The sequence below is a fragment of the Erithacus rubecula genome (assembly GCF_903797595.1).
Source record: "Erithacus rubecula genome assembly, chromosome: 2".
In the NCBI taxonomy this organism is placed as follows: domain Eukaryota; kingdom Metazoa; phylum Chordata; class Aves; order Passeriformes; family Muscicapidae; genus Erithacus; species Erithacus rubecula.
Genome location: NC_136685.1, coordinates 28,480,026 through 28,494,312, shown reverse-complemented (window position 1 = coordinate 28,494,312; position 14,287 = coordinate 28,480,026). Strand labels below are relative to the sequence as shown.

The window sequence follows — 14,287 nt, the reverse complement described above, 5'->3', positions numbered from 1 at the left end:
AGTGAACAAACCTGTAAATTCCTGCTGAATCCCAGAAGTGATCAGACAACTCCCAAGAACTTGTGTTGATAGTTTTTTATAGTGAGTGGCAATTGTTTAAAAAATACATTTTTAAGGGGTCATGTTTTGCTTTAAGCTGATGAAGAAAGATTTAAAACCCCCTTGCAAGATAAATTATGAAGATATTTTGCTTGAAAAAGTGAGAGCTTTGAAATGTAAAAACTGCAATCAATATGAAATCATCTAAAACACAAAATACAAGAATCATAATATATTAGTGAAGTTCTATAGTTTTAGAATAGATTTCTCATTAAAAAATCAATATCTAATTTTGCTCTCGAATACAAGAAAAATGTACCATGCATTTAATCTCAAAGGAATTTACACACTTTTTACATATACACTAGCAGAATCAATTCATATAATTCTGCAATTTCCACCTTTGAGTAAATACAGTTCCTTTCTGTGAGGATATTGAAAAAACAGCTTATTGGAGAACCCAAAGGAATACAAAATACACTATTAAGACTGCAGGAAGATAGGGGTATGGAGAACACAAAGTAGTTCAAAAAATACAGATACACTTCTGAACAGTGATGAATAAAGTGGGGTAGTAGGGTGCCTCTATCTCTTTTTTTTTTTTTTTTTTTTTTTTTAGGAAAGATAGGTAGCTATGCCTTGGTTTCACTTTTCTTAGGTTTACTTTCTATGTAAGGCTTGGGGTGTAACTGAACAGTTACTGGATACATTTGGGTAAAGTGTGCTTCAGTCTGCAAAACACAAGATTTACACAGACATATCCTATTCAAACAGACAGAACAACCCTTCAATTTTACTCCAGTTAACAGATGTGCTTCCAGTGAGTCTTGTTCAAGGCAGAGAGTCACCATAGTTAATCAAACTCAGCAGAGACACGGGACCATAGAATATATAATGTTTTGCTGCTCCATGACAGCAACTGTGTCACTTGTCCTTAAGATATGACTGCAGACAAAATTGTTCCTAATTTTAAGCTCTTGAACAATTTTCATCAATGCACCCTGCATGTTTACAGCAATGCTAAGCAACATAATGTTGCAATTAAAGTCCGTAAAGCAACCTGAACATATTTCTGTAACAGCCTAGTTCCATATTCTTAGGTGCAAACACATATACACATATAAAGCTTTTTTTAATTCTCATTCATAAAGTGCAAACCCATTACCCTGACACTTTCCAGGTAGCATCCTGGGCCAAAATCAATAGATTTAACCTAGGATGATCTAGAGTCCTCATAAATTCTGTCCTTTCTTCTAAACTGCCTCAAGTCATGCTACATGTGCTCCATCAAACAGCTGCCTTCTCGTTCTACATCTATAGCTAAAAACACATGACTAGCAGAACACTAAACTACAGAGATGAAGTTTGTCATGCAATGTCGAACTTTCTGCAAAAAATAACAGCATCAAGGAAACTTATCACTTAAAGTAATTAAAATACTCCTAAGTTTTTCACATTCTTTTACTGCTCAAGCTTTCACATTTTTTCATCTACATCTGTGCAATATCATTTAATCAGTACAAAATTTAGTCTCCTGATGTCAAATGTCAAAATTATTCTAAAGTTAATACTACAAATAAGCAAAAGTGCAATGATTTTAAATAGTAATAACATTTTGAAAAGAACTTCATATAAAAAGCTAATTAAAAACCTAGAGAATAATAAATATACATGAAAAAATAGTCTGCTTTTTTAGAACTTGCAAGTGCTAAAGAAATTGTGCAAAGAAAAAAGATGAGAAAGCTCAGCCATTACATGCAGTTTTGCATAGCTCTTGATGCTTTTTCAAAGACCAATGAAATCACTAAAAGAAAATGGTCACACTAAAATATCACGGTTTAAAACACAAGCAAACATATTCAATCATCCAGCCCCCAAATTGGCCTTTTCTCACATAAACTGCTTCATTGTCATTTCTTTCACAATCCTATTACTAAATATTTAATCCTAAACATGATTAATACCCAGAAATTTAAATAGCTCACAATGAAACTTTGTATTGTTTGCATAGTGTAGGAACACAGATTTTCTAAATATCTGGAAAGAGAATGATGTATCAATAGAAGTATTACAAAATCCTAGTTTATGGATATGGTTTGAACACTTCATAGTGTATTCAAAGACTTCAAGATTAATATATATATTTTACAAAAAAGCAGACAAAATCTTTATGGGCAGTGACTACAAGATGTTTAGTGCTCCACAGGCTCACAGTCCAAACAAGGTTCAAAAAAAATGTATCATCTCTTATTGGACCTGGTGGCCTAAGATGTAGACAGAGTTTTGGGTACATGAATACTTCAATCAGAGTATGCAGTATTGGTAACCTAGAGAAACACTTGAGAAAATACTTCACACTTAGGTTGTTCAAGCATGTGAAGACTTCCATTAGCAATTTTCAAACAAACAAGAAGCTCTGCTTCTTGCTAAAAGAGTAATACCCTTTTCTTCCCTGCAATATAATAGTACTTACACTAAAATAGTGGTTTTGAGTTGTGCTCCATTCATGAGCAACATCCTAATAAATTTCATATAATGAAGTTCAAAAAGTAACTCTCAATTAAGGGTGCTAAATAGCTGTATTTTGATGCAAGACATTTAAACAACCATTCTAGAAATCTACTAGAATTTAGTGCTTATCTAAAGCCCAAAGTACACAGAAAATTATTTTTTATTACACCTTAGATCCTAAAAATTTGAAACAGTTGCTTTGCTAAATACACCGCAGTCATCAGTAAAAAGTGTAGCTCTATCTGCCAGGTTCATCCCTGACCAAAATGCAACACTCAGGGCATACACTGATCTTCAGTGATCCCAGGAGGCTTTAATATAGGAAAGACAGATGAAAACATTAGGAGATTTCTAACACTACATTTTTATTACAGATATCTGAAAAAACTCCTTATATAGACAAGTACATTCCCTTATCTTCAATACCATGAAAAGTGCTTACCATAGGCAAAGTGTACAAAGTCTTGACATTGAAAATGAGACACACATGATGTGAAGAAACGCAGAAATTCGTACCTAAATAGGTGTTCTAATTCAATCTAGAATTGTCTGGAAACAGCTACTCATCTGCCATGTCTTTTCATGCCTCTGAAGAGGCAACTGTATGAATGGTTTTGTGTGTCATTATTCTGGAAACTGCAACTAGCTCTTCTTGCCTCTGTAATTTTCTTGCTTCTGTGCCAGAAAATATATTTGGAACATGGCTTTCTTGCTTAAAACTCTCTCTGGATGTATCTGACAATGCAATCAAATTTTGAAGATGATTGCTTCAATTTTAAGTACAAAGAATTACAATGCTATCCTATCAATTGTCTTATCTAAGAAACCATTAAATCAAACTCATGGTGGTATTCTTATCTGCTGCTTGTTGTGAATATCAAAAGTAAGTCTGACTAACATTTACCGTCTAGATTCCCAAACTAAGCTACACTATGAAAACATTGCATAATATTTTACTGTATCTGTGAAGTATAAAATAAGGGATAAAACAACTATAATTCTTGACAGATATAGATATCAGATAAGGATTCTGCATCCTTATAGATCTAATACCTGGATTTGACTGAGGCAAATGATACTGAGGTGTAAATCTGGTGAGGTGTAAATCATTTCAGTAACTGCAAATTTATGCAAGTATTTTCAAAAAGCAGTTAAACTACTCACTGTATTTGCAGCTGATGACATAAGATTTTTTACGCTTTATCACTGCTGGGAAATGAAGTCAGACTATAGGCACGCAAGCTTTTTCCCCTAAAACATAATTGCATGCTAACATCTATTAATTAAAACTGATAGGCCCAGGGGAGTAGACAAATGCAGCAGCCACCAGTGGGTAGAGCAAAGGAGAAGGTAAAATGTGCTAGAAATTATATTTGCTCTAACAATAGTTAGAGCAACCTGTGCTGGTTCCACGTGGAAGGGGGGGGGGGGGTGGGCGAAGCCGCCGGGAGGGACGGAGGGGCTGTCCCCCCTCTGGGAACTTCTCCCATGGGATGCAGGGACCAGTCGGAGGCTGATCTGGTGGTGGCATCCCAGGTGGCCAAGGAGAGAGTTGTTTCATTTTAATAAATCACTCTGGTGGGGGTGGGCCGCTCTCTTTCGGCTCCCAGCCTCTCTGGAGGTGAGGTGGCTCTGGCCGGGCCCCGTCCCCTGCCCTGGCCCTGGTGGCCATGGCTTGGCTCAGCTCCCCTCTCCACGTGGCTTCTTCACATCCTGGATGCAATTTTAACTCTTTCAATGCCTGGATAAGATTCTCGATCTCCTGAGCTCCCCTGAATGAGAAGGAATGAAGCATGGAGACTACAGAAGTCAGCGGAATGAAGATAAAGCTCCTGATGGGAAGAGATTGAAAAGATGCAACTGATGAGTAGCTGAAAACCTTTTTTGTGGGGCTGTAAGGGGACTGTGACTACACTAAAATTCCTTTAAACTGTGAAATATACTTGGGGAGGTTTAAGTGCTTGAAAAGAAGACCTTTTTGCTTTGAGGAAATGGAGCTGTCTGGTTTGGGACTGGAAATATGGACAGAGACATTTAATAGAAAAAGAATTGAAGAGAATTTTGTCTTTCAGCAGCTTGCCTTTAAAAGTGGTACCCCCAAGTGTGTAACATAACCCATAGCACAGCTCTGGAAGGACTGTGGAGATGGGAGGACAGTCATAATCTGCAATATTTTCCTGGGCGGATGTAGATTGTGAAGGTGAAGACACCCCCTATGCCTAAACCAAAAAAAAGGGACTTTCTCTCTAGAGTGAACTGAAATGATTATTTAAGTAGATAACTGATTGAAGTGTTTTCTGTACATTGTTGTTAAGAAATGTAGAATGAAGAAAGGGGGAGGAGAGAATAATCTAGAAATCTTACTCTGAATTCTTTTTGTGTTATTATAATTTTTTTCTTATACCCTTTTAAGTTTTAAGCCTGCCTTGCCTCTGCTCCTGAATCCTATCTCTAAAGGAAACTAAATATATTAAAATTGGCAAACCCAAGTCACACCATGACACAACCCAAAACAGAATTTCAGTTTTGTCATTTTCCACTTTCAATAATGCCTGCATTTCAACAAGCTTGAATACAAGGGCAGCAGTACTTTTAAATAGCCTTTTCTTAAGGCATTAATCTCAAGTCTTAAAATGCTTGATGAAGGAAGCATGCTAAATCTTTGTTAGATGTTCTCCTATCCAAGGATGCAAAAAAATTTGTATGGGTCTTCAGAAATAAAAGGGTGTTGACAAGACTGAGAATTTAAAATCTCTCTTAATGTTGTTCTTCCTCTGCTATTTTCCAGAAAAATAAACAAGAAATAAAAAACATAGTGCCCTCCCCCTCTAAGAAGAAGCCTCTTATGCGTAACTCCTTTTAAGATAAGGTTTATAACAACTCTGTACTTTGAGAAGTTCCTGCCCAGAGATCATGTTCTTTTACACAGTCTTTGTCTTCACCCTTCTGCAGGGCATAGATAATGCCCTGAATTTCAAGAATGACAGACTTCTTAGTTAGAAAGTATTACTGCAATGTCAGACAAAGCTGGCAATGAAGCTCTGGCAGAATCTTGCATCAAGTGGAGAATCATGTGGGAAGATGCATGCACAGAAATAATGCCCTGTGCATTCCAATAAAACCACTTAAACTGGGGCCAGAAAAGAGCTCTGGACAACAGCTTGCAGCTCAGACGTTCCAAAAGTTCAACATACGCCGATCTGAAGGCTGTGTCTAAAAGATGGTAGGAAGTTTATTACTGTCTGTCATCCCCTATCACCTCCCATTCTTCTGTAGCTTTTAAGAAATGCCTATCAATCTGCTATTGTCTGCTGACATTCTCCAGCTCCTCCTCAGTAGTGAGATGGCTGCCCAGTATATCAGTCAATGACTGTCTCATAATTGCCTTGCTAGTGGTTGTGTTAAATTGTGAATGTGTTTTGACTCCTTGGTCTCCTCAGAAAACTCAGTCCACTCTCAAGTAAAAACATCACTACCAATTCTCTGAAACACCCTGAAAAGCATGAAAACATTCCTTGTTGTCTGCTTTGTAAAAAAACATTTATGGCCATACCTGCCCCCTCAGACATGAAAACTTGAAGCATTAAATGTTGTTAAATTTCTTCTGATTATTCCATTTGGCCAAAAGGCCACAACAGTTTCTGAACTGTTCAATTCTCTCTCCTCCTCTCTGTGCAAAGGCCTTGGGCAGTAAAGAGAAAAGGGTGAGGACCAGTGACAAAAACAATCCTTTCCCTGAATGATTTGAGAACATGTTTAGATATTGGTCTCTCTTGTAAGCCTGAAAATACCCAGCATAAGGATATGCCAAGTCTTGCACAAGGAGAATAATCCCAGGGGGCCAACCAGGTGGAAAGAAGCTCTGCTGAGAACCATTCTCAACTGAGAATGGTCAACATTGGTCAAGACCAAGCCGAACGTGAGCCAGCAACATACTCTTGCAGCAAAGAAGGCCAATGCCATCCTGGGCTGCACTGGAAAAGCATCACCAGCAGACTGAAAGTGGTGATCTTTGTGCTCTGCCACATCTGGATGATGAATCTACTTCTGCTCTACTTGATATACTAAAGACATGCTGGAGGCATTGCAGCAAGGAGTCATAAATACAGTCAAGGGATGGGAGGACATCATGTGAGGAAAGGCTGAGAACGTGGGGACTGTTCAGCCCGAGGAAAGCAGACCCAGGAGGATTTTTACACAGGTAAATTCCCAGTGGGGAGGACTAAAGAAGACAGAGCCAAACTCTTCCCAGAGTCACACAGTGACTGGACCAAGAGCAATTGACACAAACTGAAACACAGGAAGTTCCATCTGAATGATTACTGTGAGAGTAGCTGAACACTGGAAAAGACTGTCCAGAGAGGTTGTGGAGTCTCCATCTTTGGAGATACTCCAAAGCTACCTGCACTTGGTCCTCAGCTACCTGCTGCAGGTGGCCCTGCTCTGACTAGGGAATTGTACCACACAATCTCCAGAAGTAAAATAATTTCATCATGGATTTGTACACTCAAGTGTGAGGATCAGAGGCACTGCTAAGAAGAGGTGCAATGTAATATTTGAACAGTCTTTCTGGGTGATTTGGGGAGCTTAAAGCAACCTGCACTCTGCTCCCTGCACCACCATAGGGTCTGAAACACGGAGGTTCCAAACTGCTTTAAGTACAAAGGAAGAAATAAAGGCTTTCAAGCAGAAGCCTCCATTCCTCTCCTCCACCGCAGAGAAAGTGAGATTCATGGAGCCATGGAAGGAATAAATAAGAAAGGCTGAATCAGAGGAGAATGTCTTGTTATTGTTTATCTACTTCATCCTTTAATTCCTTGGTGCCAAGTGCACAACCAGTTCCCAGAACTCTCAATTCCTCCATTGTTTCTCAGTGGGATTAAAGATATGCCTTCGACCCTTCATCCTAAAGATAAGATAAAGGCAGACTTCCTTGAGATGGCCCCTTCACTCTCACTTTCATTTTTGGATAGTGGCCTAGTTTCAACAGAAAGGAGGAAGAATGATCCTACCTCTTCTTTCTCTGCTTTTTATGGAAGGGCAATTATTATCAGGGGACTTAGAGCACACAGACTAAGGTGGTCTTGGAACTGTACCTCTTCCTGTTGCCCAAAAGTAAGTACTATAATAATGAGGATGGCAGCAGCTGCCACTTTGAGCAGTATTCAATCTTTTCTAACAATATTAGGTGTGGTACAAGTGCCAGAAAGGGAGAAGGAAAGACATTGCATCCAGTAAACTGATTGAGACAAGCTGCCTCCTGGTGATTGGTTAATCTTCAGTTACACAGTAGTGAAGGCTGGAAGTTTCCAGGTGCCCCAGAGAAATTACAGAGAAGTTATTCTGCAAACCCTGAAACAGATATTCTCACCAACTGCAAGTGACCAGGATTCGGCAGCTCTGAAACATGAGCTGCTGCAATATCCCTATTGATGCCAGAGACCTGAGTTCTATTAAAATCATGCTTGTGTACCATACTGGGTGGTCAAAATAGGGTGTTAGCATCAAATTCTCCCTAATTATTAACTGCCATTAAAATTCTTGAGATACCTTTTAAGATGGGAAGGTTTCAAGTACGTGCTACCCTCTCTGTGCAATTAGAGTTACAAAATTACAAAGCACCTCACATGTCTTTGCTAACTTTCCTACCATTGCCACTACCTCAGCCAACAGTCTCACACCCTTATGTCCCATCAGAAGCTAAGTAAGAACTTTCACCCTCACTTAATTTTGCTCCAGCAAATGAATGCCATGGTAACTAGGAACCACTTCCTAATTACTGGCCAAAATTTGAACAGAACTGGAACTCAACTAGCTGTGTTCTCAGCTGCCATAGTTTCCACTTAGTACTTGCCTAACCCAATGAGATAAGGCACACAACTACATCTTAAGTACACACATATATATAATTCCATGATTTCTCTGTGATTCAAGTTTGTTGTACCTAACTGTGGCTTTGTACATAACCTTATACCCACAAGCAAAATAGTTCTCTCAGGCTACTTAATGTTTAAACTTACACTCTAAACCTTTAAAGTATTTTTTCTTTCAATTTCACACACAGACACTTTTGCAAATGACCGTTTGTTTGTTTCTCTCTTCAGTTTCATTGAAAACTTACCCTTTCATGCTTCTTCACAATTTTTTAGTCACATCAGTCACCTGTTGAGTAATATCTGGACTACAGGCTAGACATCAGTCACTCAACAATGAAACTCTTCCCTCCAGCTACAGGAGTATCTACCAAGTAAAACAGGAAAAAATGCCTCCCATGTGAATTAGTCTGCAGAGGAGACCATTTTACTGCTGTTCTATGCAAACATTTATTCATACAAGAGCAGCAAAAGCTTGGGTGTCTAAGGCCAAGTACTACTAAAAGAGATTATCGAGACTGTAGTCTTCAGAGATATGCACAAAATCTAGCAAAGTAAGTGTGAAACAGTGAAACAAGTGGATGAGGGTTGAGTATACCATGGCAAAGCTCCATCTACTCAACAGACTGCTCTCCATGTAAATTTCAAAGGTGTGGCAAATAGGTAAGTGCTGCTCTCACAGCTACAGAGGAACAAAACACAAAGCTCTGAACCTCCAAGATGAGATAGAGGACTTGACTACCAGACTGTGAGACTGCACTGAAGAGGTTTCAGTTTCTATATAGTGCCTGGCAAGCATTAAACTATTTATATGGATTTGAGTCTTCAGTGCCATGCAATAGACTAGGGTCACAGTTCATTGAATGAAGGCATGGATATGGTCTCAGGAATACTTGGTGACACTGTCACTGTTACAGAAGGAATGCAGAACCTGCCTCCATATTTGCCTGGTGTGAAGGCAATTTCAATGCAATCAGATAATGACAAAGTGCTCCTCAAGCCAAGGTACACCTGTTCATAAAACATGCAAAAGAAGGAACCTTCACAAAAGCCCAAACTCCTTAACACATTACTGCACGACATTCAACAAGTCATAGGACAGCAAAGTGTTCCCCTTCCACAAACAACATCCACAGCAGTGTGAAATCTGATATTGGAAGGGTGTAGGGAACACAAGGTCCCTATTGCTGACCAGGTGTGCCTAGAAAATCACACTGGCCAGTATAAGATGTAAGGGGGGGGACAGGCTCTGTTGACCCCACACAGCTGAAGGAAATTCAGCAGACCAACAAACTGAGATAGGGAAGTTCCTGGAAAGCAGTGAGCAGGTGGTCTCAAACTGAAGGATGCATTTGTAATGCCCCAGTGCAAGCAGTGAAAACAGCTCGGTGTCCATGGTCCTGCTCACAGGCTGGCACGCTTGCAGTACATGCTGATGTCAGCATGAACTGGCAGAGGGCTTACAAGAAGTGCTTTTAGCTCAGAGTCAGAAGCAGGGATCAGGAAGACAGAGAGGGCACAGACCCAAAGGAGAAGGACACAGCCTCTTTACCAGTGACCCTAACCGCTTTCACTTCTCCTGAAATCCATACAGTCCACTCCCAGAAATACTTCAAATTCCCCTGGATCCACAATTTTATGACCACTGTGTGAAGAATATAGTCCTTTAACCAATATTTCTTCCTAAGGTTTTCTGCTATGAGGAGTGCTGGAAAGGAAAATGACAAGTACTGTTTTAGAAACTTTCATTGCTATCAGGACATCCAGAACAGGAGAGAAATTCTGCACCCTTTTTAGCCCTTATGATTCATGAGACAGCACATATCCGGCCTCTGATCAGCCCAGGATTGAAGGTAGCCTAGTTTGCAGCACTGATTCTCAGCTTCACTTTCAGGGAAAATTACAGACTTGCATGTGGGTGTTACAGATGGAAACATTTCTCCACCAGGTGGTTTTAATGAAAACTGGTGGCAGTTTTGTTGAGACATTTGGATAATCAGAAAATCTTTTAATAAAGATAATAGGAAGGGGTGGTGATGATATCTGACTTTTATAATATAGCTGTGTCATCTGATAGCACCGCTATATATTTATAACAACCCTTTATAAAATTATGGAAGCAAATTCTTCTCAAAATTCCAGTCTTAAAAGAGTTACTCCATGGAAAGGTGTGTCAAACTCTTATTCCAAAAGGAAAGTAAGTGCTCAGCATACAGAAAAGGCAAATGATCTCAAAAAAATCTAGTGGCTCTCTCTAAGAGTTGAATCATAACCTATAAGAAAAATATTTGCATGACTTGACTTTTACAAACTAGTGATGAACTAAAGTGAGTATACAGGTTTGTAAGTTATCCAATGTATTTTCCCTTAATTTCTGGCTCTTTAAATAAACACAGAAATCTATTTAAAATCACAATTTCTCAGGCCAGTGGAGAGTATAGACTGTTATTCTCATTATTTGAAATAACTTTTGTACGGAAATAAACTTTTAAATGTGGGTGTCACAGATTTTTGAAGATCATATAAGTAACTCTAGTTGAATCCACAAAGCACCATTTTTGCCCTCTTCTAAAAATTATACTTGAAGTGTCCTATGTTTATTTAGTGAAACTGCTGAAGATTCCCATAATCTCATAAGAAAGGAAATACCAGTCCCGAATTCAGAAACACTAATGCAAAAGGAAAAAAAAACCAAAAAAACCAAACAAACAAAGGAGAGTGAAAAAAGGAGGAAAATGTATTCTCTACCCAATGTTAACAAGAATAGGGCTGAAAAAATATCATCTCTACCAAAGGAAGTTCATTCTCATCGTGACTGTAAGATTTATAGTATTCCTCTACAACATCATCACAGAACCAGTAATCTTCTTCACAGAATAAAAGCTAAATATTTGTAGAGAAGTAGCTGTGCTGGAGGACCAGAAACAGAAGGATACATACAGAGCCTTTGAGCTACTCCTTTTTTATATTTTTTTGAGATGGATAGAAACTGAGGAGGGATTCTTCACTCACGTTTCCCCACAGTGACTAACACAATGCATTTTCCCAGAACATTTCTCATTCCAATCACCCCACCTCCAAGGGTGGCCACACCCCAAGCACAATGAACTGCAACAGCAAACTGAACTCTGCGTCTTGTACTGAGATTCAAGCACCACAGTCCCGGACAGCTCCCAGCCAGCACAGCACAGGCTGCTGGGCCTCGGTACCCAGCACCGCAAGGATCCCTAGCAGCCCCTGTAAAAATGCAGTCCAGAATAGAAAGGGACAGGGAGCACAGTGTACTAAAAGGCTGTCCCAGCTTCGCCGCGCAGAGCGCACGGGGCCGAGGGCGGGAGCCTGCGGGGCTCTGGTGCCCAGCCGTGGGGAAGAGCTGGCACCTGCAGCGCTCAAGTGGGTATTTCCGATGCGGCCGAGAAACACCCGGATCACGTCACAGCCTCAGCGCATCCCTCGCAAGCACAGGTGCACGCAAGCAGGCGGCAGTGAGGTAAGGATGCACCTCCCGAGGCACGGAGGGGCTGCGTGGCGTCAGAGGCTCGCACCGTTCAGTCACCTCTCCCACCACCTCCCGCCCGGAGCGAGCAGGCCTGACGGGCTGTCAGGAGAGGAGGAGAAGCCGTGATTCTCCTCCACAGGCCACGACTCCATCTGTTTATTCTCATCACTCGCAGTAGGCGATTCGGCAACGTTACGTTTGAAGCCTCCGACTAACGGAGGAGGCTAAAAAATGTGATCACATGCGATGTTTGGCAGGGACGAGGGAAAAGGTTCAAAAGAGGCTGTGGGGATCTGGTTTCCAAACATGGCACCTACCCACACCCCGCGCTCCCCGCACCCCTCCCCGTGCTGCCGGCAGCGGGATAAACCCACTCCCCCGCCGTCCCGCCACCACGCACGCACGCCCGCCCGCCCGCTGGAATGAGCAGTGCGACTAATTCCATCTATTTCCCAATTACGAACGCCGCGCTACCCCACAGCGCGCAGCCGGCCCGCGCTGCCCGCCCCGCAGCGGCGGCGGGCCGGGGCCGGGGCAGGGGCCGGGGCCGGGGGTGTGCCGGGCGGGGGCAGCGCCCCGGCCCCGCGGCGGGCGGCAGCGGGGGCCGAGCCAGGCGGGGGCAGCACGGCAGCCGCGGAGGCTCCCGCACGGAGGGAAACCCCACCCAGCGGCCCCTCCTGGCAGAGGCGGGGTTTTGGGGACCCCAAAGGAATCCCACCTCGCCCCTCACCCCTGTGCCGGGGTTTCCGCCCGCCCTGCGCCGCCGGCTCCCTCGGGGCGGGGAGGGCCGCCGTCCCGCTCCGTCCCGCCGTGCCGGGCTCCCCCGGCGGTGCCGGTGCTGCCTCGGGAGGAGCTGCCCGGGGTGGGGGAGGAGGAAGTTACGGGCCGGGAGCGGAGCGGGACCGGGGCTCCGCGGCGCCAGCCCCGCCGAGCAGGGCGAAGCGGGGCACCGGCCGGCTCCCGCTGAGGCAGCGCCCGCTCCGCCCGCCGGCGATCGGTGCATGAATGAGTGCCTGAATGAATGAATGACTAGCGTCTGCTTACTTGAGCATGGCCTCTTCTTTTTCTTCCTCCTCTTTCTGCCGGTCCATCACTGCCATGATGATGTTCCTCTCCTCCTCTGTCAGGTGGCTCAGGTCGGGCAGCTCCTGCATCGGGGGAGGCACCGTGGGCGGGCGAGGGCCGCGGGGCCCCACTGAAGAAGACATTTTCTTTCCGCCTCTCCCTTACACCTTCTACCTTTGCACGGCGAACCCAGCCAGCCTCTCCTCCGCCCCCTTCACAGGGTAGTCCTCCGAGCAGCGGCAGCCGGCAGCTCTCTGGCAGCAGCGGAGGAGGAGGCGGAGACCCAGCCTTTCATGGTTGCTTGCATCCACCCCGGCCCGGTGCTGCCGCTGCTCGCTCCCTTTGTTCCCGCGGCTTCGGGGAGCTCAGGGGCTGCCGCGCCGCCGCCCGCAGCCCATCCTCCCGGCGGTGGGCGTGCGGGGCGGGGGTGCGGTGGCGCGGAGGGCTCCGGATCGCCGCCGGCGGGCTGCGTGAAGGAGCGGGGGGGGCGGTGCGCGCCGCCGGCCGGCCGGGAAGGGCGGGTGCTGCCGCCGCGATGCTCCGCCGCTGCGAGCCTGGCGCTGAGGAGGGAGGGAGCGAGGGAGGGACGGGAGCTCGGTGCCGGTGAGGCGGAGTCCGAGGCGCGGCGCCGCTGCCTCTGCCCCTGACCGCGCCGGGGACCCGGGCCGGCCGCGCCTCCCTCTGCCCGCCGCCCCCGGGCTCGTCCCCGGCGCTGGCTCCGGCACCGCCACCCTCCTCACGTCCTCCTCCCGGTTGCCTCACCGCAGGTGCTCGCCCGGGTTCCCGCCCGTGGGAGGGTGCGGGTTTGCTGCGGGGCTGCCTGGGGTGCCGGGGAGCCTTGGGCTCCCAGTGCTGCCGCCCTCCCTCGGGCGGGAGCCGTGCTGGCCCCGCTGCAGCCCGCTCACCTTAAACCAGCGCTCTCACCGCTCGACCGTCCCTTCCTTAGAGTCCCACGCTTCAGCACTTTCTTCACACGCTTCTTAAACCCCGTTCGTGCCACCCATGCCATGGTCCACTCATATTTCCCACGCGAGTGACAAGTGCTCTTATGTATCAGATCCATTTTAAACTGCTGTGACCCACTAAAACTGGCCACGAAACATGTCTCAGTGCTGAGTGCTCTACTGAGGGGTTAGTGCACAGCGAAAAAAAAACGTCGTGTTGAGACAGAGATCGCTTTCCTGTCACTTTCTGGTCTACTAGCTCTGAGAAACTTCATTTTGGGGAGCTGGTAATGAATGGAACAGCTCTTCTCTACAGGAGATCATCTGCATGTAATGCACTGGCCAAAAGCTCATGC

At 44.5% G+C, this 14,287-nt stretch overlaps 1 protein-coding gene across 28 annotated transcripts in view; it reads right to left on the bottom strand.

Moving 5' to 3' along the window:
• Positions 1 to 13,486, bottom strand: part of RIMS1 (regulating synaptic membrane exocytosis 1) — a 299,994-nt gene extending 286,508 nt beyond the window's left edge. For 16 of the 28 annotated variants that reach the window (XM_079299107.1, XM_079299098.1, XM_079299120.1 and 13 more), the window contains exon 1: positions 12,967 to 13,459. In XM_079299107.1, the coding sequence (XP_079155233.1) occupies positions 12,967 to 13,130 (164 nt within the window). In that variant the 5' untranslated portion in view covers positions 13,131 to 13,459. Of the gene's footprint in view, positions 1 to 12,966 lie in introns of all 28 variants that reach the window. The other 12 variants (XM_079299103.1, XM_079299135.1, XM_079299108.1 and 9 more) reach the window with 8 other exon arrangements.
• Positions 13,487 to 14,287: the final 801 nt, after the last annotated feature.